At 40.7% G+C, this 23,169-nt stretch overlaps 2 protein-coding genes across 2 annotated transcripts; one reads left to right on the top strand and one right to left on the bottom strand.

Moving 5' to 3' along the window:
* The first annotated feature begins 1,772 nt into the window (after nucleotides 1-1,772).
* LOC115787565 (tetranectin-like) lies at nucleotides 1,773-4,312 on the top strand. The gene is made up of 3 exons (XM_030740304.1): nucleotides 1,773-1,940; nucleotides 2,110-2,196; nucleotides 3,268-4,312. Exons 1-3 carry the CDS (start codon nucleotides 1,844-1,846, stop codon nucleotides 3,672-3,674), a joined length of 591 nt encoding a protein of 196 aa, XP_030596164.1. The 5' UTR covers nucleotides 1,773-1,843; the 3' UTR covers nucleotides 3,675-4,312.
* Nucleotides 4,313-4,829: 517 nt separating this feature from the next.
* cdcp1b (CUB domain containing protein 1b) lies at nucleotides 4,830-21,487 on the bottom strand. Its single transcript, XM_030740303.1, has 13 exons — nucleotides 21,253-21,487; nucleotides 18,568-18,786; nucleotides 16,686-17,027; nucleotides 16,200-16,406; nucleotides 14,664-15,014; nucleotides 14,145-14,363; nucleotides 12,953-13,297; nucleotides 11,707-12,066; nucleotides 9,011-9,208; nucleotides 8,501-8,857; nucleotides 7,531-7,881; nucleotides 7,350-7,431; nucleotides 4,830-6,061 (listed from the first exon to the last, which is right to left on the bottom strand). Exons 1-13 carry the CDS (start codon nucleotides 21,407-21,409, stop codon nucleotides 5,560-5,562), a joined length of 3,690 nt encoding a protein of 1,229 aa, XP_030596163.1. The 5' UTR covers nucleotides 21,410-21,487; the 3' UTR covers nucleotides 4,830-5,559.
* Nucleotides 21,488-23,169: the final 1,682 nt, after the last annotated feature.

The raw sequence follows: 23,169 nt of genomic DNA, 5'->3' as shown, positions 1-23,169 counted from the left end.
TAGTTGGCATCTGAATCACAACAGATGAAGGGGTGTTTATGATATCAGTGTCTCACTTATTATTCATGAGATGTAGTTCTGCAGCTAGTGAGCCATTATTATTAGATTTATTTGGGCTATAAAAGGTCAGAAGATGGTCTAAAAACAATCGACACAAGTTCTTTAAGCCAAAATTTGGAGTTGAGCTTGGATTTAAATCATTTTTAAAAGGTTTTTTGGTTGGTTGTTTTTTGCCCCAAACCAAATGTATTCAATTTGTTATCATTGATGACTGGGGGTTTTTTTTGGCATTTTTGCTTCAAAATAACTTCAATAATTAATTGTTTACCAAAATGTTTCCTGTCACATTCTGTCAGCTAATTATTTAATTGACTAATTGTTTCAGCTTCAGTCTGATTTCCAGCTGTTACAAAATCAGGAAGGGTGGTGTGGTGGTTAGGACTGTGACCTCACAGGTCCTGTGTTCAAATCCACCATCTGGCTGGAGTCTTTCTGTGTGGAGTTTGCATGATTTCCACTTGTCTGCGTGGGTTCTCTTGTCGGGCACTCTGGCTTCCTCTCACAGTCCAAAGGTGATTTTTAAGTTGGCCATATGTGTGAATGGTTGTCTGCCTCTCTGTGTTATCCCTGAGACAGATTGGCAACCTTTCCAGGGTGTACCCTGCCTCTCAACCTATGGCAGCTGGGGTAGGTCCAGCCCCCCCAAATACGACCATGATTTGGATAAGTGGAAGAAAATGGATGGATGGACAAAGTCAGGAGGAAGATGTAGTACAAATATGTACTTTTATTACATTTAAAATACTTTAATGTGATGCTTGGAAAATGGTTTAAAATTAATTACTGAATACTGAAAAATACTTTTTATTTTTGTTCATTTAATTTTTGGGAACCTTGTGAAACTTTACAGTATCCTGATACTTTTGTTCCACATCCACTGCGAGCAGCTCACGGTGAATGTTTTTGTTTCTTTAAGTTTCCATTCTTTAAATCTGTGCTGCTTTTTCACAGCAGCGCTGCACAGGAACAGTCCAGTTTTTCTGTGTCCTTTTGTGTTTGCCACGTGTCAGCAGAGGATTGTGAGTAAATGGAATCTTACAGAAGGACCAGATGTGACTCTGGATCATTTCCACTTCATCCTCAGACAGGGTGAGGGTGTGTGCACAGGCAGACGGATCTAAAACAAACTCCTGTTTTGGATCTGTGTGAAATTTGGGCAAAGTTTGAAGCACTGCCCAAATATTTTGGTGCAAAGTCTGAAACTAAAAATCTTGCACCCATCTCATCTATCAAAGGATAATAGTGCAGTTTCACTGCTGCCAAAACCACCTGGAGTATTAAGGATTTTCCAACTGAGGCCACACCTAAAAATTTCTAGAACATATTTTAGACAATCGTTTCTGAACCAAACTATAATCTTCTGAGCCAAGAAATAAACTATAGCGGAGTTATGCAGGTTTTTATGTAACAGAAGAGTCAGTGTTTATGTCTTTTTTTAAGAAAAATGTAGAGGGGTTATGTAATAGCTGCTTCATGCTGTCTGCCTAGTCTGCCAGTCTACACCTGCTTTCCAAACCTGGCTCTGGTTATCCCTCAACCTCCACGTGAAGAGTCTGGAGCCAAATGAGATGCACACACACACACACACACACACACACACACACACACACACACACACACAGTCCTCAAAGGCTTCTGAGGTCAGACTGTTATTCCTACAAACAGTACTTTTAGACTTCAGTATTTTTCCCTCTTCTGGTGGATGAGAGGGAGGGTGTGAGAGAGGGAAACAGATAAATTGTGAGCATCCACGTTGATTCAGCCTCATTCAACAGGTCTAACAATGGAGTTCAAAGGAGTTTGTGTGCTGCTGGGAGTGCTGCTACTCACAACCGGCTCGTTTCAGCAGACTCCAGCAAAGAAGAAGCCAGTGAAAAAAGGTAGATCTGGAGAACAACTGATACTGATTAGTCTGCAGGGAAATAATATTTAAGAGCTGCTTAAGAGTCTTAAAACACTCTAAAGCTGTTTGATCACTGAGTTTTCAGTAAACTTCTGTAAATTTTTTTTCCCTTTTTTTCTTGTATGTCTGGAATCATACAACAAAAGATGCTGCCATTGATGATTTACAGAAACAGATCGACAACATCGTCCAGGAGCTCAACCTACTGAAGGAACAGCAGGCCCTGCAGAGAGGTAAACCCAGCATTTAAAACACAGAATTTTAAATTATTATGAGAAGGCATGTTAGGAAATATTTACTGTGTGAGTTCATGCAAATTATGTATAATACCAGTCCTTGCTTGCCTTGTTTTGGGGCCATTTGTTAATGTAGTTGTGTATTAAATAGAAACCAATATTCATCTAATATTGTTAATAACACACAAAATATCAGAATACTTAAGCCTTATTTAAATTATGTGAGATCAAATTGTTTTGTCCTAAAATATAATGCAATTTCTTTAGGTGCCATCTCACCATCACCTTTTCTACATTGTATTTTTATGCATTGTTGTGGTTTGATAGCATATTAATTTGTCAATTTCCCAGTGTAAACACACTATATACTCAAAATTTGCTCCACATCAGCATGCAGAGTGGAGCTGCGACATTTGCAGAAAGTGCAGGGGTGGCAAAGGGTCCTTATGAAATTACTGATAGTGAGAATTTGCAGTACATACTTTCACTCCCTCTACCCATTCAGGTTATGCAACACCATTTCTTCCCATTATTTATGCAAAATCAGCTTATATTGATAAATTAGCTCAAAATGGGTAAAATAACTTTGCTGAAGTGTACTCCTACATAAACTGTACTTATCCTAGTCACCGGTGATTGAAGGTGAAGACGCCTTTAATATCACACTGGCACTGGAGGCAGACGCACTCAGTCTCACTTGTGTCCGATATGGATTAGAGTTGAGGGAACAAAATAGGTATTTAAGTTGGACCCAGTAGTCTGAGGCATGCGTGCTAAAAATAAGTGCAGATGGGATACATGTGGAGTCTTTGAAAATGCAGATTTTAATCTTGAAAACATGGAAAACCTGTGTCTGACCCTTTGTTCTCAACAGAAAATCATGCCCAGTTCCTGCAAATCAAACACATACCCCTGTCTTTTTAAAAAAAAATCCCATTAGTCATGATAACTGAGGAGCACCCCCCACCCCAATCATTATGAAAAGTCCTCAGAAAAACAATAAAAGAAACAAATGACATTGTTTTACTGTTCTTATTTAACCATCAGCTCCTTTCCCCCCCTCTTCAGTCTGTTTAAAAGGCAAAAAGATCAATGGCAAGTGTTTCTTGGGTGACCCCGTGAGGAAACGTTATCACGCCGCCAGCGAAGACTGCAACGCCCTGGGTGGAGTGCTCGGCACACCCACATCCGTGGATGAGAACGATGAGCTCAGACACTACGTCCGCCAAAGCATCGGCCCAAGTGAGCAGGTCTGGCTGGGCATCAACGACATGGTAACTGAGGGCACTTGGATCGACCAGACCGGCAACAGCATCTCGTACAAAAACTGGGACACGTCCAACGTCAGGTCCCCCCAGCCGGATGGCAGCATGTCCCAGAACTGCGCCGTCCTGTCGGTGGCCTCGCAGGGGAAGTGGTTTGATGAGAACTGCCGTGAGGAGAAGCCCTCCGTGTGCCAGTTCAACATTGTTTGACCACGTTTAGCTCACAAGTGACTGTTTGCTTGGTGCTAACAGCTTTGTGTGTGTCTGTGTGCGTTTACTCTCACTGCAATGCTGCTTTTCTTTGCTATCCTAAAAGGGGTTCGAGCCAGTGGTTCCAAATTGGTTTTGCATCAGAACCAAAGTCTGATTTAGAAGTCACAATCAGTTGCATAAGAAGTGACAAAAGTGATCCGCTGGTATGTCATTTATGGCATTCCTTGTGGTTGGAAGGAAAACAGGAAAACCAGAGTCCAGTTTGGAATAAATGAGGTTGTGTGGCTATTCAAAGATTTTAACTTCTGCAGCGTAATCATTTTAAAGAAAATATAAATTGGATTACCCATGATCATGTAATAAAAAGAGTTTGGGTGCTGGCACCATCCACAAATGAAAAACTGATTTGCACACAGCTATCACAGCAGCTCTGTGACTCACTGGCTGAGAACCACTGTTTAAACTTCTTTTAATAAAAAGACTTACACAAAGCCAGAACTATGGCTGATATTACATTTTACCTTTTTTTATTTTTATAACTCAATCTTAACTCATTCCAGTTTGCTAGTCTTGTAGCCTGCTATGACGTCTAGCCTACAACCTGTAAAGTTGCCATCAATAAACTACAATACATATTCCTGTTTTCTGCTTTTTTTTTTAGGAAATTGTTTTGGGGTTTATTTACTTTCCTCATGAAAAATACAGCAAAACTTGAAAGTCAAAAGAAGTGCAGACTTTATGTAAAAATCTGAAGCCTACACCTTTAGAAATGTCACGTAAACCTGGCCTCTGCATTTGTCATTTCCACTCTGCTCCTCGGTAAACACTAGCTGCAACTCTGAAGTCTTCAGCAGTTCTTCCACACCCTCCTCCTTGGACTGTTTTTCATGGCTGGAGTTCCTGTGGCTGAAACCATTTTCACCGTCCAGCATGCAAAAAAAAAAAAAAAAAAAAAGGCCCATGTTTAAACATAAGAGGGAAAATGATATGCCGCTTCAGATGAGGTAATGATGGCCTTAAGGTCACGTAAGGCAATCGTTACCTCAGAGAGTAAACTGTTTCCCCGTCACACCATTTCTGTGAATTTATTGCGAGACAAAACAAAACAAACAAAAAAAAAAAAAAAGACAGTTACAGGTTAAGAAAATGCAAATCTTAAAAAAAAAAAAAAGACTACTAAACAATGACTGTGGGTATTTCCCATTTTCCACAGTCCATATGAGTTATAAAAAAAATTCCAGCCAAAAAAACATTCAAGAAATAGTTCAGTGTTTTTGTAGCTTTTTATGGCTGGGAGTAAGATTAAAAGATTGATCCCAGAGACACGGCTCACAAAGATCCCAAACAGAAACCTATGGGAAAATTGCATAAAGCCCCCCAAAACCAAAGAGCCAATCAACAGCCGAAGTGGGAAATACACGAGCCAATCGTGTGTTTTCACACAGCCTCGTTACTGCAGTAAAGATGGAAGTAAGTACTTATTACTGTTGACTTACTGCTGAGATGGGCTCGAGCCAGAGATGTTCCTCATGTTGACTGATTGAAACCTTAATGTTATGAAACACTGCACACGCTTAAAGGAAAAGCTTTTGAAACTGTATTTAAACTGACTGGTGATTCTATCCCAGGGACCATTATTTTTCCAGACTTTTTAAAAACAAGGCTCGCTGCTTCCAGTCTTGAATCTCTAAAAACAAAAGACTGAACTCTGTCAAATACCACATACATGTCACATTTAAAAAAAAAAAAAAGAAAGTGCCTAAGCTCAGATTTCCTGAGTGTGGTCCTGGCACAGACATATACATGAGTATCCCTGGCAGATACTTGGTGCTGTAAGGAGGACAAGTCGGCTAGTTCATTGTATGGACGTGGTCCTGAAACACTACAAGGGCTCATCTGATATTGGAGGGTCTGATTCCAGATCAGCAAAAGAGAGTTGGATCGTGTTTATCTCCCCTACATTTTTGAATGTGTACAGCTCATTGTCAATCATCCTGCGGTCCTGGAAGCAGAGGCTGTCCTGCCGGTCGATGGGAGTGCGCGGACGGGACGGTATGAAAGTCTCAGAGGGATCCATGAAGATCTTGTTCTGGTCCTCAGGCTGCGGATCTGGTTCTTTAATGACAGGCAGCACTCCATCAGTGGGGCCTACAAAAGTGTGATAGGAGTCCACCTGAACGCCATTATAGCGGGCCGGGAAGTTTCCATCTTGGCTGGAGTTACTCATCAGGTGACCGTAGACCATTGCGTCATCTATGGATTCATAGACGTGGGATTCGTTGTCAGATCGGGTTTTGGTGAAGTGCATGTCAGATGGCCGGAAGATATTTCCTTTGGGCATGTAAATGGACGACCCCCTGTTCATCCTCTGTTTTTTCTTTTTCCTATTTGAAAAGATGAAGACAAACCATAAATATTGAGAACAAAAGCAGCCGCTTACAGCTACAGTTGATATTAAAAACACACTTAAATACAGAGTTCAAAATGTTTGAATGGCAGAAACAGCAACTCAAGGGTTTACCTTACAACAGCTGCACTGTTCATACTTTTTTCCCACCTCTATATCATCACTCTCGTGCACTCACACAATCACTAACAGCTTCAAAAACATAAAAACAAACTGAACAAATTTGGGGCCCTTTGGATATGGACCATTTTTGGATTACAGCAAGTCTCCTTGTACCTGTCCCAAGTTAATGTGTAAATCAACCTCTTAACTAAGGTAAAAAAAAAAAATACACTATATAGACAAAAACTAATGGGCCATACCACTTAACCTTTAAATTCAGGTATTTTCAGTCCCATTACAACAGGTGTATAAAAATCAAGCAGCAGTCACTTTGGAAAATTTCTTCCCTCCTAAATATGCCATGATCAACAGGTAGTATTTATTTATTTATATATATATATATATATATATATATATATATATATATATATATATATATATATATATATATATATATATATATATATATATATATATATATATAAATATAAATATATAAATTTTGGAAACAGCAGCTCAGCCATGAAACAGCGGAAGGTTACGGAGATGGGTCACCAAGTGCTGAGGCGTGAAAGTCCCCAGTGCGTGGGTGCATGGGTTTCCATGGCTGAGCAGCTGCTGTAGGTGTATGAATTTGTTATATTAGTACACGCCAATGCTACAGTATTGTTTGTCCTGTTGGCAAACTCATATACTCAAACACACTGGGAAAATAAAAATAAAAATAGGGGTAGTAGATGTTTATATGTTAAAAATGGGTCATTTTAGCCTGCTGCTAGGTGGTTAACAGACAATAGGATGCATCACAATGTATGCATAATTCACCTTTTGTGGCTCTAAATGGGATATTAATATCATGAAATAAAAATGACAATGCTTTTATAAAGGTTTATAGATGCATAAATGCTAAAAATTAGTCATTTTAACCAGTTGCTAGGTAATGTGATATCATCTTAATATCTGACTTAGGTAAGAACCTTTAGGATACATTCAGAAGATTTGCCTGTATGCCAAGTTTGGTTGCTCAACTCCTGATGGTCTAGAAGGAGTTGGCAGCCAAAGAAACAAACACACAGACAGAGATTTGAGATAGAACAGAAACGTATCACAGCAGAGACTTCCAGGGTGGAAATGCCTTAGCATTTTGCTACAGGTGTACTCACTTTGTGACGATACATACAACAGCCAGCACTACGAGGAAAAGCAAAAGAACTCCTGATATCCCGAGGAGGATGGGCAAGAGATCTGTGGAGGAAAATAAAAACAAAAAACCCTCACACTGATTAGAGTGACATCTTTAAGATGTTTTGTGTATGTTAATGGCCTACAATGACAATTGCTTACAAGTCCTCTTCTGCAGAACAATTGTGGTCAGTCCACCAAAGTGACCCGCCTCTGGTTCACAGTTGGACATGTTGAGATAGAAGCTCTGTCCCACCAACGTGCCCTCCAGCTTATCGTTTTCTGTGATGCTTAGGTGCAGCTTCTTGTTCTCCAGCGTCATCACATCAATTCTAGTGTGTCCCTCATCACATTTGGGCTGGCTGACATTAAAATAGATGTATGCTTTGTAGTGCTGAGGCAAAGTGGTGATCCAGCTTATGGTGTGGTAAGGCATCATACCCTGAGGCCAATTTGGGGTTGCCAGCAGGGTTGGGGACATCGTGTTAGGGCTGACCGTGTAAATAATGGTCTCTGAAAGAGGGAAAGAATTTTTGTCAAGTGTGTGTCCTGTGTGTTAGTACGATAAATGAGAAAGCATCTGTGGTACAATAGCGCCCCTGTGTGGCATCTTTAAAGTATGTTGGGAGAATACTGCAGGATGCTGATTTTTATTCTCACAAATAAATAATCTTAATTATTTTCTCGATTAACTCGAGATAATTTCTCCACCCAAACCCAAACAGTGGCCAATTATCAGCACTGGGGTGGCTGTAGCTCCAGAGGTAGAGCAGGTCACCTACTAATCGGAAGGTTGGCAGTTCGATTCCTGTCTGCTCCAGGCTTCATGCAAAAGTATCCTTGGGCAAGATACTGAACCCCAAGCGTTGGAATATGAATGTGTGTGACTGTTAGACAATAAGCACTTGGCTTAGTTACATATGGAAGTGCTTGTATGAATGGGGTGTGAATAGTTGAATGCAAACATGTTGTATAAGAGCTTCGAGTGCTCAGATAGAGTAGAAAAGCGCTATAAAAGAACTTCTTCTGGTTAACATTATTGAAAAATTTAATGAGTAAATTTGTGCAGATTTATTAAAAAAAAAAAAAAAACTCCAAACTGGAGCCCAGGAATACATCATTCATATTTTACCTACGATCTCGTCGCTGACGCTGACATTGAGGATAGGCCCCACGGTCCTGCTTACCAGCTGACCTGGAGCTGTGATGGACATGTTGGCGTGCACTTGAACTTTTTGGATTACGCCATCAAAGCAGAAATTTCCAACAAAATGGTCAACCTCTTCTGCCAAGTACAACGAAAAAGTCTCACTACACTCCTGGCCCTGCAGGGACTGCCGGAGACTCCCTGTTGGTGACACTAGGTCCCATGTTTGGCTATCAGGAATGCTGAGGTGCCAGGTGAAGCTGTCGAGAGGCATCGGCAGACAAGACTCCATTGTGGGCACAGTAAGCGTAGTCACGGGGCATGACGCCATATTGTTGCACGCTGTCATTAAAAAGTATAAAGTGAGATGGATGATATTAGGTTTCCAAGTAAAGAAGAAACAAGATTTTTTTTTTTTAAATGGTGGAACAGTGATGGACAGCAATCTCTTTTCATGAAGAAGAAAACAAGCAGTTCATGAACAAGAAATCTTACCAATAGTCTTGCTGGCAGTCATGCGAACATCTTCATTTGGGCAGTCAAGGAAGGAGAGTTGGGCTGTGGTGCCTGCAGCCACATTTATCTTTTCTTTAACCTCAGAGTTAATACTCATCTCACAGTAGGAATCAGAAAGCAGCTTCTCAATCTGCAGGGACACTCCTGGGTATTTGGTTAGATCCACCGTACATAGAACTAAAAAGGAAAATAAAAATAATACTTCATTAAATACAAATGCAGCTTTTGTTGTGATGGCATTTTCTCAAACATCTGGCAAATTAAGACCTGTAAATTGTTGGATTGTGTGGCCTAAGATGGAAAATAGATTTAAAAAAGTTTTTTTATGGTGGGAGGGAAATAATATTTTTTCCATCCAGATGTGAATGTAATGTGGAACACACAATACTACATTCATCCATCCTCCCTCTCTTGCTTATCCAATCCAGCAGTCACAGGGTGAGATGTGGGCTACACCCTGGTCAGGTCCCCAGTCTATGAGGCTAACACACACTACATTCACGCTCACTCCTGCTGCCAATTTAGAATCACAATTCACCTAAATTGTATGTCTTTGGAAGCTGTAGAGCCGGAGGACCCACAGAGGTATTGGGAGAGCATGCAAGCTCCACACAGAAAGGCCCTGGCCAGCTAGTGGATTCAAATCCTCCTTGCTGTGAGACACCCATCAAATGGTACATAGTAAAGGCACTGGTGCTTATATAGCACTTTTCTACTCTAACTGGGCACTCAAAGTTTTCTAATATTCATGCACACGCTCTCCCTCTGATGGATGCAAAGGGGATAATATGGGGTTCACCATCTTGCCCAATACTACATTCTTTTCTTTTTTAAAACAAATTTCTTGACAAGCGTTTGAGTGTCTCGTTATATGTGTCACTAAGACCATTAATCTTTTCTACAGACCAAGACAACAGAAGATGACTGTGGAAATAGCGAAGATCAGTGTGTTTACATTCACTCAAATAATCTGCTTTCTGAAGCAGTATGTAAAGAGAAAAGCCTGTTTTCTGTGACCAGGGACGTTACTTCCTACTCTGCATTTATTTTCAAGGACACAGATTTATCATTAACCAGTCCTGTGGGGTTTTAATATGCATTTGCGTAGCAAAAGACTGCAAAAACAAAAGCAGAGAGATAAATGCATGAGTAATGTGTACTTAAAGTGATTCCATCCAAAGCCTGACTAAAACCAGAACCAACACAAAGTACTCTCTCAAGGTCTAAATCATTTGGCTTTCTGCTTGTCCACAGCACTGTCATTTAAAAATCTGATTATCTGCATAATTTGGTTTCTCTGACTACCTGGCTAACTCAGCCTTCGAGTGATGGGGTCATACATAAACTATTGTTTATGTATTTTGGTGCAAATGAAAGTGACAACTTGTGCACTGTAGAAGCAACAATAAGGCAAACTAATAAAAATGGAATGGTTTTACAGGTAGTGGCCACAGACTATTGCTCTCTCCGTATCCCTCATGGCTGATTTTTCTCTGGTTCTTGTCACTACTGGTACCATTAGATGCCATTTCTCTCATGGACTCATGTGTGGAGGAGATACGGGGACTGTGACATGAGGATTGGGCAGGGCTGTAGAAGGGCGCTGACCCAGCAAGGCCGGTATCTGCTCCTTTATGCAAGGAGGAACAGGATATGCTTTGCCAGAGCCTTACAAAATGATCTCCAGCGGGTTACTCGTGTGCATGTTTCTGACCAAACCTTCAGAAACAGTCACCATGTGGGTGGCATAAGAGCCCAACATCCTTTAGTGGGACCAGTGCACACAGGCAAGAACTGTGCAGCTCGACTTGCATTCACCAGAGAACATCTGAACTGGCATCTGTTCTCTTTACAGATAATGCTGCAGGTATTATAACATTTTGCCACGGCAACTCCAGACTCTTTCACGCTTGCCACATGTGCCCAGGGTGAACCTGCTCTTGTCTGTTGATATGTATGAAATGTGCCATCCTGGAGAAGCTGGGCTACCTGGTTTTATCTAGTTTGCCTCTCCAATGCACCTGCTGTGACATTTATGCACCAAAGCAGCGGAAATGGTTTATGCTTCTTAATTGTACAGATTGAGATCCCCAAAAGTTATGGTAAACTGTGATGATCAAGTGCTCCCTTAATTTATTTAAGTCATTATTTCTTAAGTTTCATTATTTTTGGAGTATTGGTGTGAAAAAGGATAATGGAAAGTTGTGTGTGGTCAATTATGACCCTTTAATATATGTTTAACCTTAGAGGCTTAGATTTTAATTGTAATTTTCCACTCATCACAACATTGTAATGTTTTGCAGTGAACTGTGGCTAACAGACCTCGCGGAGCACAATTTACTGCTGCAGAGGCCTTAAGGCAGATACTTGAAGCCCACATACAGTATACAATGAATAAACTTCAGTTTGCAAACAAAATGGCCATTTAGACAATCATAATTTCATCCATATTGTGGTATTAACATGATACTTACCAAAGTCTTACCTAATATTTTAGAATATCTGCCATAGTTAAAGGAAACCGTAGCAGTGTGATAAACACAAATGGAGCCATCAAAAAAAAGTATTCTTTTGCAAAATGTAAAACAGGTGATAAACAAAATAGTTTGGATACTTCATGGTAAAGTGCACATAAACCATGTATGACTCCAAGCTGTCATGTTTTAATGCTGTACCTGGACGGCCGCTCCTCATTACGGAGACTCCGTAGTTCAAGGCGAGTCCCGGCATCGTTGTGTTGGTTTCACAGTTCTTCACCACCATGTTGAAGTTGCCCTGCTGATGCTCCGGCTGAGGGTCCATCAGGAGTTTGGTCACCGTATTGTCCTCTTTCTGATACTCCACCGTCACCTCTTGATTGTTGAGGCAGTCGGGGGCTGTGAAGTCATTAAAGTGTACCGTGTAGTTGTGCATGCCCGGCACTGTGAAGCTCCACTGCACCTGCATGTTGTCAAGGAAGTAACTGGGGTAGTTGGCTGTCATGAGTGTTGAGTCTGATACACCTCTTGGTAGGTTGACCTTCACTATGGTGGTCACTGAGAGGAAACAAGCAGGGAAGACTGTGGTTAGAAGCAGAAAAAAGGGAGTTGCTTATATAGCTTTAAAGGAACAGTTTAAAACCTTCTAAAATGAATTAACCCTATCAGCAGATTGTGAAGAAACAGCAGATGATGTTATGCCCTTGATGTCTGTGTATTGTGTTGCAGATATATCAACAAATTTTGAGATAAAGCTGGGTCAGCCTCTCACATAACACCAATTTAAACCACAGGATGGTGTAGTGAGTCAGTGTAGCTTGTAGTGTATCCATTTGCCTCAGAGGTAGGAGCTGGGAGTGACATCACTCCCAAGATGAGCACGTTCCAATAGCAAAATCAGAAAAGCAGGATTAGTTTTCCTCCTTAGCAAGGTAGAACCATTCATCCACACCTAGCAATACACCTCAACGTTTGCTTTTGTTGTGCTTAAAAACACCGCCGCAGACACTCATGGATGGAACCTGGTCAGTGCTCTGCATATGGCTCATTTAGCAAGTCACAAATACACAACAGTGGTAGTACAAAATGACAGGTTTTACAGTTTTACTATCATTTACCAAGTCGTTTGTTGGGACTGAGTTGGAAGTCCAACTTGAGGGGGCATTCCAGTTGAAAATTCAGTACCTAAAGTATTAAAGCTGCTGTTGCTTTTTGTTAAAGTGCTGTCATTTAGCTCAAATACAACAAAAAAAACCTCAGAATCATAAACCTCAGTCAGCCTGAGTAGGTCTAGAAATATCAGACTTGTCCAAACTGAAATTTGTCTTTAAATTATGTGCATACATTAGCAGAAAGTGTTTTGTCACCATCTCTAACATGAGTTATTGGGACGTCTTCAGGTCCACTGTTAAATGATTTGTTTGTAGGCATAAAAGTGACTTACTGCTTGTCTCAGGCCCGTTACTGAGTTTGAACTCAAAAGGGTCCAGCTTTGCATCCACAGGCGCCTGCAGGGACACGCGGCCCTTGAAGCGAACCTGGACTGAGGTCACAGGTCCTCCTCTGCAGAAGGTACCAATACTTGATGTCCCACGTAAATAGTTAAAAAACGTGTACGTGCGCCCATCCGGACAGGTTTTCTCTTTGGGAATCTGTCTCATTCCCTGTTCTGGGAAGTCCAGCTGGAATGTATGAGTGAAGTTGACTTTCATATCCCAGTTGAAGGTCCGGTTGAAGCCCGGGAACAGCGAGGACTCAGCAGAAACAGGGTCAGCAGGGAAGGGGGAGGCTGTGCAGATACAGAGAAAACAGATGGTGAGTTTTTGGAGTGCTTTCCCCTCCTCTTTCCTACCTTTCTCCAGGTACCTCTAGAGCTACATGTTCATAACCACTGTTGTAACTCATAACTCATATTTATTATTATTATGAGAGAGGCCCATCAGTAGAGTATTTACATTCATTTTTAAAACTTTTATATCTTAAATCTTAACTGCTAATGTTTAAAGTTTTAGGTCAAGTTAAAATTTTCATACTTGCTACAGAGTTTTGACTGAAAAAATATAAACTACTATATTTTTAACTATAATGTGATATTTTTAGAATCCCCATTATATCAGTATCATTTCCTAAATGTTGCCAATACAAACATAAGCAGCTGAATTTTAAGCAGTTTTAAAAATAAAATACATGTTATGAAAGGTTTGACCTTATTTGACCTTGAAGAGGTCAGAGGTTCAAAGTAATGTGATATTTAGGATCCCTATTTATATTATTCCCTACATGCATATATGTTGTCAATACAAAGGATGGCAGTAAGAAACATAATCTTAAATAGCTCTATAAAGAATTATTATCACTTTGACCTTCAGATTAATCTATTGACCTTGAAGAAGAGGTCAGAGGTCATGACATGATATTTTAAATCTTTATACACTACTTCCTATATGTTGACAATACACACCACACTTGTAAGGAATCATAGTTTCACGCATGCATGCACACTAACAAAAAACATAACGTCCCTGGCAGAGGTAATGAGCAAGAATCTGTGACTCATGCAAAGCTACTAAAGGACTCCTGGAATAAAAATACAGAGACAGAAATGAGCATGTTTGTTAAGGCCTCAAATATCATACCAATTTCTCTGGTGATCTCCACACGGAAGATGTCTTGAGGATGAGGACAGGTAAACTCCACGGCGATGTTGAGAGGATTAGTCAGTTTTAAGGTTCCTGGGTTGCATTTCTGGTTAGGCGCCTTGTCCATACACACACTGCAGTCGGGCCCTTGTGTCATCCTGGTGATGACAATCTTGGTATTGGTGATGCCAGAGGTCACAGACATCATTCTGCTAGCTAAAGACAAAAGGGGCACAAGATGGTGAGATGCTGATCTAGCTGGATATATTTCATCTGGACCACTTGTCTGACAAAATGTTCACATTCATGTCAAACATTAAATAAGTTTTGTAATAGTTTACAGTTCTTGATTTTTTTTTTTTGAAATCATTAAACTTTTTTATATTTGGACAGCTGCAAATGTAGAAAGAGGCAATGCCTGAATCCTTGTAATTTTAAGGATATGTTTCCATAAACATGTGCTTTGATGTTTGTTTTATTTGTGTAAACTGAAATGCAGAAAGTGTTCAAACTTGCCTCTTTGTGTTGCTTTGACATTAAATGCTGCCGACTCCAGTTTTTCTCCTTTGGGCACTTCAACAGTCACAGTTGTTGCTCCAAGCACATTCAGATGAGACACTGTCCCACCTTTGCAGTAGGTCGTAGTTTGGGTTAGTCCATCACTTTTAATTGTACTCACTGAGTACTTCAAGCCATCTGAGCAGTCTCCCCCTGCAGTAATGTCCTTCAGTCCCTCACCAGGAAAGTCCAGAGTTACTACAGTCCTCTCTGGGACAGTGATGTACCACATTATGAATCTTTTGAAGTCATTAAGTAGGTTGGGATCAGTTTCTGCTGCAGGAGGATTACAGGATGTCTCACTGCATTCTGGGGAAAAAAAAAAAAAAAAGTAGGAAATATTTGAATTTTACATTATGGATGTGGAGGATGAAATGTGATGTTTGTTGCAGATGAACCACAAAACAGGCAACTTAGCAAAGAACCAATTTTAAAATTGGATCCTCTTCAATTTTTTTTTTGTGTTGAATCTGTGAAAATGGCAATGATAACACAGTTTGACAGACTTTAAATAATATTTTTGCACCAACAAGGTGATTCCAAAGGAGCTATTAGTCAAAAGCTTGGCATGATGTGTGGTGTGTCCTTAAAAAAGGAAATAAAAAGAAGCAAAATGGACACATGGAGGACAAAAGAAGAAGTGGCAGGCCTAAAAAACGATCTGCAGCAGATGAACAGTGCCTGACACAGGACCTGAGAGATGCATCTGGCCCCTGCATCAGTTGATCCATCTACCATTCACTGAAGCCTCATCAGAAATAGTCTCACAAGAACTGGACTCAGTGGCAACAGATCTGATGAATTGATGACTCCAAATTTGACATTTTGTACAGATGTATTTGAGGTCAGGACAGAGGTACAACAGTGAGCGTCTGCAGCCATCGTGGTTTGGAGCTGCATTTCAGCCAGTGGTATTGGGGATATTGTCAAAATTGATGTAATGATGAATGCAAAAAAGTGCTGTCAAATTTTGATTCACCATGCAATACCACCTGGAAAGTACCTGATTGGCAACGGCTTCATTTTGTTAGCATGACAATGATCCCAAACAGACTGCCAGTGCATTAAAGCATAGCTGGAATAACACACACGCTGAAACAATACCAGTCATGGATTGGCCTCCCCAGAGCCTGGACCTATTTGAAGCAGTGTGGGATCGTCTTGACAGAACAGAACAAAAGGCAGCCAGCATCCAAAGAAGAGCTTTGAATGTCCTTTAAAGGAGAAAACTACTCCTGAAGATGACTTAAAGAAAGCTGCCTCAGGGAGTTCAGGCCGTGTTGAGGAATAAAGGTGGTCATGCGAAATATTGACTTTCAAGCTTGTTAGAATTGTACAAACATTTATATACTGTTGTATCAAATACAGCCCAAAATAATTAAACAGGTTTTGTTCAGTTATTTATGTATTATCTACCCCTTTAGAGATATCTTTAATCATTATTAGTATATTTATTTATTATTTTTTTTGCCACATAGCCTCTGCAGCTCTCACCTATTGTCTTTATTATCTTCACATTGAACACATCGTGAGGTTTGGGGCAGCCAAACTCCACTGACGGTATGTCTGCGCTGGTCAGCTTCTGTCCTTCAGTGCTGCAGGTGAGACTGGAGCCTTTGGTGGTGCACACTTCACACTCTGGTTCCTTCGGGTCCTGGCTGAAGATCACGGTCGTGCTGGAATCAATGCTTATAACCTTTTCTGAACAGAGTGAAATACAGAGTGAGACAGAGGCCAGGGTTTGGTTGCACCAGCTGATGGTAAATCCCTCTCCTTAATGAAGTCCACCTTAAAACTTTAATGGAATTATACACTTTTGTACTCAGTGTTGGATGGAAAGACTCCAAAGCGTCATACCACCAGCACCATTAAAGCTCTCTATAACCTTATGTCTTCAGGCCCACATATAACATAACAAACTCATCAATGTTTCTATGGAGCTTCTTAAAAAAAGAAGAGCAATCAGTAAACAGTTCTTACTCAGTCGTCCGGCGGAGGTCTGAAAGAGCTCACGGACCACCTGAGCCTTTGGTTGAGCTTGCAGAGACACGAAAGCTTGATTAGCCAGATCCAGACGAGTCACAGAGCCGCCTCCACAGTACCGAGTCTGCCCCTTGCTGTTGGCTTTGGATGTGGACACAGAGAACTGATATCCATCTGGGCACGGTTGTGATGTCTCTGTCAGTCCTCCCCCGATAACGCTCAGGCTCAAAACTGTCTTCTCAGGTGCCTTCAGCTCCCAAGTGAAGGTTCTGGTAAAGTCAGTGAGTAGGGATGGTTGAGTTTCCACTTTTGGGGGACTGCAGGCATCCTGAGTGCATTCTGGATTCCAGTCAAGGACAAGAATAGATGCCGAGATTCATAAAAATTATACACTTTGGTGCATATACATTAATTATGCTTAATCGGCATTACACTAATAATTTCCTTAGACTCATCAGGAAATTAATAAATGTAGAAGCCAATGATGTATCTAAGTGGATTGCATTTGGACTTAAGGAGTTTCTGCTGGCTGCAAATCGATTTGATTGTGGGGAAAAAAGTTCTTTTCTGTTAGTGTTCAGATGCAGTTCATTCAAACCTGAAGAATGACCTCTATTTTTAGTTTCAAAGACATGCATTCGGGGTACCTCTCAAAGTATAACTTTCATCATCCCATACTCTCCAAAATCAGTGTCCTCTGCAGTCCTGCCACAGATGCACTAAGCTTCTATTAACTGAACAATTATGAGCTTGGCTGTTGCTGCAACAACATAACAGCAATGTGAGTGTTTAACTTTTTTCATTACTAAATTATAGGATTTAATTTTACTCCTACTTGTATGAGTACTTCAGTAGAATTCAGCTGAGGTGGCAGAAAGGCTTTTTGTAGACAGGCCTGGACTCCTGGGAGCCCGTCCATAACGCTGACTCTGGCCATGCTTCTAACAGGAATGAGCCTGATAATCACTTTCTGTTAGCTCTACTAACTCCGGAGCAAATGCTTCTTTAGCTATAAAATGCCTCAGTCTGTGTAGAAAACATAAACACAGGCTCTGCAAAGTGAAGCCAGCCTTATAGCTACATTCTTTCTAATCACCAGCAGGGGGGCAACCCCTTTGGTCATTAAGGAAGTTAGACAGTATATAAGTTTATAAGAAAGCACCCTTACCTATCACTCAATCTGTGACCTCAGTAAAGATTTTCCTGATGAGTTTATGGTCTCAGTCATTACTTTGAAATCTTACTGAATGCAACATTGTGTTCATTTTATAAATTGTAGTTCCTGTTAGAGTCAAAAGGATGGCAGGGAAAGACTTGGGCCAGCCCCACCTTGTGACTGACTTAACTGTTTAACTTCAGTGTCCCTCAGTCACACCTGGTTTCAAACCACAATGATGGTGAAATAAGCTCAACTCGAGGCTTCTAGATATGACCTCTCTAACCAGCAGGTAATGGTGGCCATGGCCATCTTTTATATACAGTATACAGCCTTACTGTACTCAATAACTGCCATTTGACACTGAGAAGGTTGTGTATGGTTTGTTTTTAGTTGAACAGATAATAAATTAGCTAAAACAATCTGTAATAGATCTGTAAGAATGTTGCTGTAAGAATAAAGGATAAAGATTCAAACAGCTTTAGCTAAAGTCTAAAGCAATAAATTTCAGAGTGGGAAAAAACTGTGAAAGTAGAGGCTTATTCACAGTGGTTTCACATCAATGAATAATCTATCCTTGAAGCCATGTTTAGAGTAAACCAATACTTGCTCCTGATTTGGCACCCTAAGTGGAAAACATGTTAAATGAGGCTTGATTGCAGCACTTGAACTGAATGTGCAGTCTGATGACTGCACGCATCGTCAGAGCATCAGTAAACTCACCGACGGAGCGAGCGATCGTCACAGTGTAAGACTGCCCAATAGGCTGGGGGCAGGAAAACTTCAGCTTGGCCTCAACTTCAGGTACCAGAGAGAGAGAAGAGTGGCAGGAAGACTCTGTGCTGTTCACCATGCTGACTATACACACAGAACATTCTGTCAGATTGGTGGACACGGTCACATTCGAGCCTACGTCTGGTCGGACGATCGCCTGCAGGAATTCTGGAAAGCAGATTCAATATTATAAATAATTTGTAAAGGTATCTTAGCAGGAAATCAACAAATGCTGACAGGGATCTACAGAGATGACTACATCAGACTTTAGTCAAAATTATTTGCATGCATTCATGTCCACCAGATGATGCTTCTTTTTCGATAAAAGCCACTATTCGATTCAAATTAATGTACTTGGTTAATTTTTTTTAATATTTATGAGCAGATATTTGCAGTCTGAATAATATACAAAAGAAACAAATACATCCTCAGTCAGATTTGTCGGTTGACATCTGAACAAACAGCATTTCCAGGCACACCTATCCAAGTGCACTGCAAAGGCAGACTCGCAAAAATTAATTGGATTTTGATAAACATGAGTCATGTCAAGTGAGTAAAGAGAGGGTGAACCAGTTTTAAAAAGCATGAGGAGCTGACTTTCCCATGGCTCTCTAAGAAAGTTTTTTATAAAGAAACAAGCACTCATATTTAAATCTGCTGTGGTCACAGCTGTTGTTTCAGTGGTCCTTTCTATTTGGATAGCCCGTGTCCATTTACTTCCATGATCTTTCTACAATTCTTGGTGTCAGATTCAGTGTTGGAAATCTTACTCTGAGATTCTGCTCCATGTTGACATGATTGCATTACATAATTTTGGCACATTGTTTGCATGCACATTCATGCCAGTCTGTCTCAGAGGTTACTCCACTCTGCTGGAATTAGATCTGGTGACTGTGGACGCCACTTCATAATGACTGGTTTCACAATCACACTCATGAAAGCAGTCTGAAGCTTTTTGTTGCCGGTGACTCGGTGTGTTATGATTCAAGCAGCTATTTGAAGATGGTAACCAATGGCCATACTGGTATGCACGTGGTCAGTAAAATTACCATTACTGACCAAAGTGTGGCAAAAAAACATCACCAGTCTGGACTGCTGACACAAAGCACCATTTACACTGCTGATGCCAAATTCTGACCTGACCATCTGCCGTGTGCCAAGTAAATTCAGGAGACTGCGGTGTTGAAAGCCCCTGAAGATTAGCAAGTCCAAAGAGATTCAAACAAGCCAATCAGCCCCCAACAATAAGCTATAGTCAAAGTCACTGAGATCACCCCCCCCCCCCCCCCCCCCCGACACACACACACAAAAAAAAAAAAAAATAAATCTGATGTTTAAAATCAGCTGGAGCTGCTGATGTGCACAGAGGTGCTCCTACATGACTGGCTGATTAGATAAATGCTTGAACAGGCAGATGTACAAGTAACATGCTCCATGGTGTACATTTTCAAAAAAATGCCAATTACAGGGGAAAGGTGCACACATGCTCACACATTATGTTGCACACACGTTTCTACAGTTACAACCTTCCCGCTCTGCTTCCCACACCTTCCAAAGTATGATGTCTTCTCATTGCTTCTTTTATTTTCTGCCTGTTATTTACTTTCACTAGACTCTGTAAAATCCTGTTTGACCTATTTTCCATTTTATCACTACATCATGTCGATTCAGTGAATGAAATTTAAATCTTCCTTATTTACTCACATAATAACCTGCTGCTCTGAATGAGATCATGTCATCCTTCCATGTGCAGCCCCATATTTATGCTTGTCTGAATCATATCTGTTATAATTATCAAGAAATCTAATACTAAACACACAATCTGGGATTTAATTAAAAAAAAATAGATTTACTGAACTGAATGTCACTACCAAAGCAACAATCATAATGTCTGCCCTCGTCTTTCTTTGCAGTATTTTCAACCTGAACTCACAAGAACTAGTACATAGAGGGCTTCTTGCGACAGTAAATAGTGGGTGCGTTGAGGATCTCACAGGGTTCAAATATATTTAGAAGTAATTTCATAAATACGATGAAAGTTTTGTTTTTAAATAAAACCTGATGCTGAGAATTTCTCCCCAGAAAGTTTCAATTGGGAAGTTTAAATCTAGGATCTTGTCTAGTAGTACATGCTTTAAAAGAAAAAAAAAAGCCCCCTAGATTCATAGTCCAGCAGCAGATTGCTGGTCAATCATTAATGAAGTCGTGATGAATTCATGCCTCCAGGAAGCTCCATAAATGCCTCATAAACCTTTTTGAAAATGGAGGTTTGGAAGTCGGAGCTGTGAGTTATTCCATTCAGACTGGAAACGCGTTTCAGCCTCCATCTATCAAGTCGATCAGTCATCCCTAAGCTGCATTAATGGTCTCTATTATCCTATAATTTATTGACACGGAGCTTTAAGCACAGCTCGTTTCACCCGCAGCGTTTCACTTGAGTGCATCTTTAAATCGGCTCAACGTGCGCTCCTCTCAATTGTGTTTGACCCATGTGGCGCACAAACGGGAAAAAGCAGCCAGGTTTAAATACGAGGACGTTTCGTGATGTTTGTAATTGTACGTAACAATACAGCGCGAGTGAAGGCGGGTGAACCGAGCTTCAGCAAACAACAAATTACCAGATCGTTTTCTCACCTGATGAATCCGCACTGACTGCCAGAAACAGGAGCGCCAGGAGCGCGCAGGTCCTGCAGAGCCGCATGTCCTCAAAAAAAAAAAAGAAAGAAAGAAAAGAAAAGAAAAATCTTTGATGATCCTTTTCCAAACAACAACCCGAACAAAGTTCAAACATAAAACTCAAGTCGCTCTCTCAAATATAGGCTACAGCTGCATTTTCACACTCGTTACAACAACGGCAACAGCGCCGCTGGCAGCCACTTCCTGCTCAACAATATCTGCGCGCAGCAGCAGCACAGCAGAGGGCGTGGACCGCAGGTAGAGTACCTGTCCAAACCTGACAGGAAGAGCAGGCCCAGCCGCCGTAGCTTTAAACAGGAACTCTGCAGAGATACCGGACACAGTACGGGCTCCTATAAGATGGGAGTCCTCTTGTGACTCCTCTTACGCAGTGTGGGACAATGAGTGCCCTATTTATAAGCACCCAAACATGCCAAAGATTGTTGGCATCGTGCTGTGTATCCCCAAAATGTGGCAGAGGAAGGGTGTGGAAACACAGCTCAAAGCAGGCATTTCATTTTCTTTGACTACGCCATTGCATCGTATGCGCCAGCAAATTCTGAAAAATATACGAATTTGTCCTTTAATGTGACAAAATAATAATAATAATAATAATAATAATAATAACCAATTAACAAAGTTAAAGCGAGTCTGAACAGTTAGAATTTTTAAAGCTCCAAAAGGGAATATTAGCGAGAGCTAAAACAGGCAGAAATGAGGTTATTCCTGGTCAGCTGGAATTTCTTTATCGCTGTAAAATGTTGATAAAAGTGTGATTAACTGCGTAAATTTGACAGCGTGCCCATACTTTGGATAACACTCCCAGAGTTGCAGAGGTTTCCTCTTGCCTCCACACGCCTCATGACGCAGACATTCCTGCACAGAAACATACCTGAGGGCTAGAGCTCACAAACACACAGCCATGCTGCTTTAGGTAATCCTATTCACATCAAACTTCAGTCCAGCACTAAAGGCAAAGCAGCCTCATGTTTATCATACGTGATGATAATAATAATAAAAAAGGAACATAAAGTGATTTAAAAAAAAACCCTTTCACATGTCTTAAATCCACACACACCCATGCAACCAACATACAAACGACACACAGGGTTTTTTTTTTTTTGGTGAACCAGTCTGACAGCTAGGAGAGTGGGCGGCGTGATGGAAGCAGACAGCTTCAGTGAGACTTCACAAGAGGACCTCAGTGAGGAATCAGCAGCTGTCAGACGCCCCCTTCCCTCCTCTGCTCCAACTGTAACTGTAGATCCAAAACATGAGCTGCAGAGAGTTTCTGTTCTTTATCCTCTCTGCGCGGAAGCTAATGGAGACAGACACGCAACTTTAAATGACTGTGCTGTAAATACACTTACAATATAGCAATAAGCTTAAGTTAAATGGAGGGAGGGGATTAAGGTCCTCATATTAAAGGTCAAAACTGTAAACAACCACTTAAAAAAAAATAATAAAACTCCTTAGTTGTTTGCTTACAGTCCGTCAGTGTTTACCTGGTGCAGGTATTTACTGTAAGACTGTCTGGGCGTGTCTGGTTTTAGTCACTGACTTATGAGAAAAAGGGCCCCAGGAGTCCACATGGGGGCGGTATCACATGACAGATGATCACTGAAACGGTTTCACAGCTCCTCTTCAATATTTTGAAAATCAGCATGTATGCTGAATATTATTAACACCAAATATTAAATTCACTTGAAAGTTGAGCTTGCTCTGAAGTTGCTTCTGAAGACATTTGTATTATTTTTCCTGGTTGTAAGTGAGAGCTCACATAAAAATTTTGATTCATTTATTCATTTTAAAAGTTCTAATTTAAGGAAGTTTTACCTTTTTATTAAGAAGGAAATATGAAACTCTTCACTTTCC

This window comes from Archocentrus centrarchus, chromosome 11 (assembly GCF_007364275.1).
Source record: "Archocentrus centrarchus isolate MPI-CPG fArcCen1 chromosome 11, fArcCen1, whole genome shotgun sequence".
In the NCBI taxonomy this organism is placed as follows: Eukaryota; Metazoa; Chordata; class Actinopteri; order Cichliformes; family Cichlidae; genus Archocentrus; species Archocentrus centrarchus.
This window is presented reverse-complemented; position numbering and strand designations above follow the sequence as displayed.

Bases quoted from the DNA above. Each gene is read 5' to 3' on its own strand.
- cdcp1b (XM_030740303.1), bottom strand. From the start codon at position 21,409: ATGTTTGAACTTTGTTCGGGTTGTTGTTTGGAAAAGGATCATCAAAGA. The intron at 12,067-12,952 runs GTAAGTCACTTT...GTTTCCTCTCAG, and splicing joins TAACGGGCCTGAGACAAGCA to TGACCACCATAGTGAAGGTC. The intron at 9,209-11,706 runs GTACAGCATTAA...TTTCCTTTTTAG, and splicing joins AATGAGGAGCGGCCGTCCAG to TTCTATGTACGGTGGATCTA.
- LOC115787565 (XM_030740304.1), top strand. From the start codon at position 1,844: ATGGAGTTCAAAGGAGTTTGTGTGCTGCTGGGAGTGCTGCTACTCACA. The intron at 1,941-2,109 runs GTAGATCTGGAG...ATACAACAAAAG, and splicing joins GAAGAAGCCAGTGAAAAAAG to ATGCTGCCATTGATGATTTA. The intron at 2,197-3,267 runs GTAAACCCAGCA...CCCCCTCTTCAG, and splicing joins ACAGCAGGCCCTGCAGAGAG to TCTGTTTAAAAGGCAAAAAG.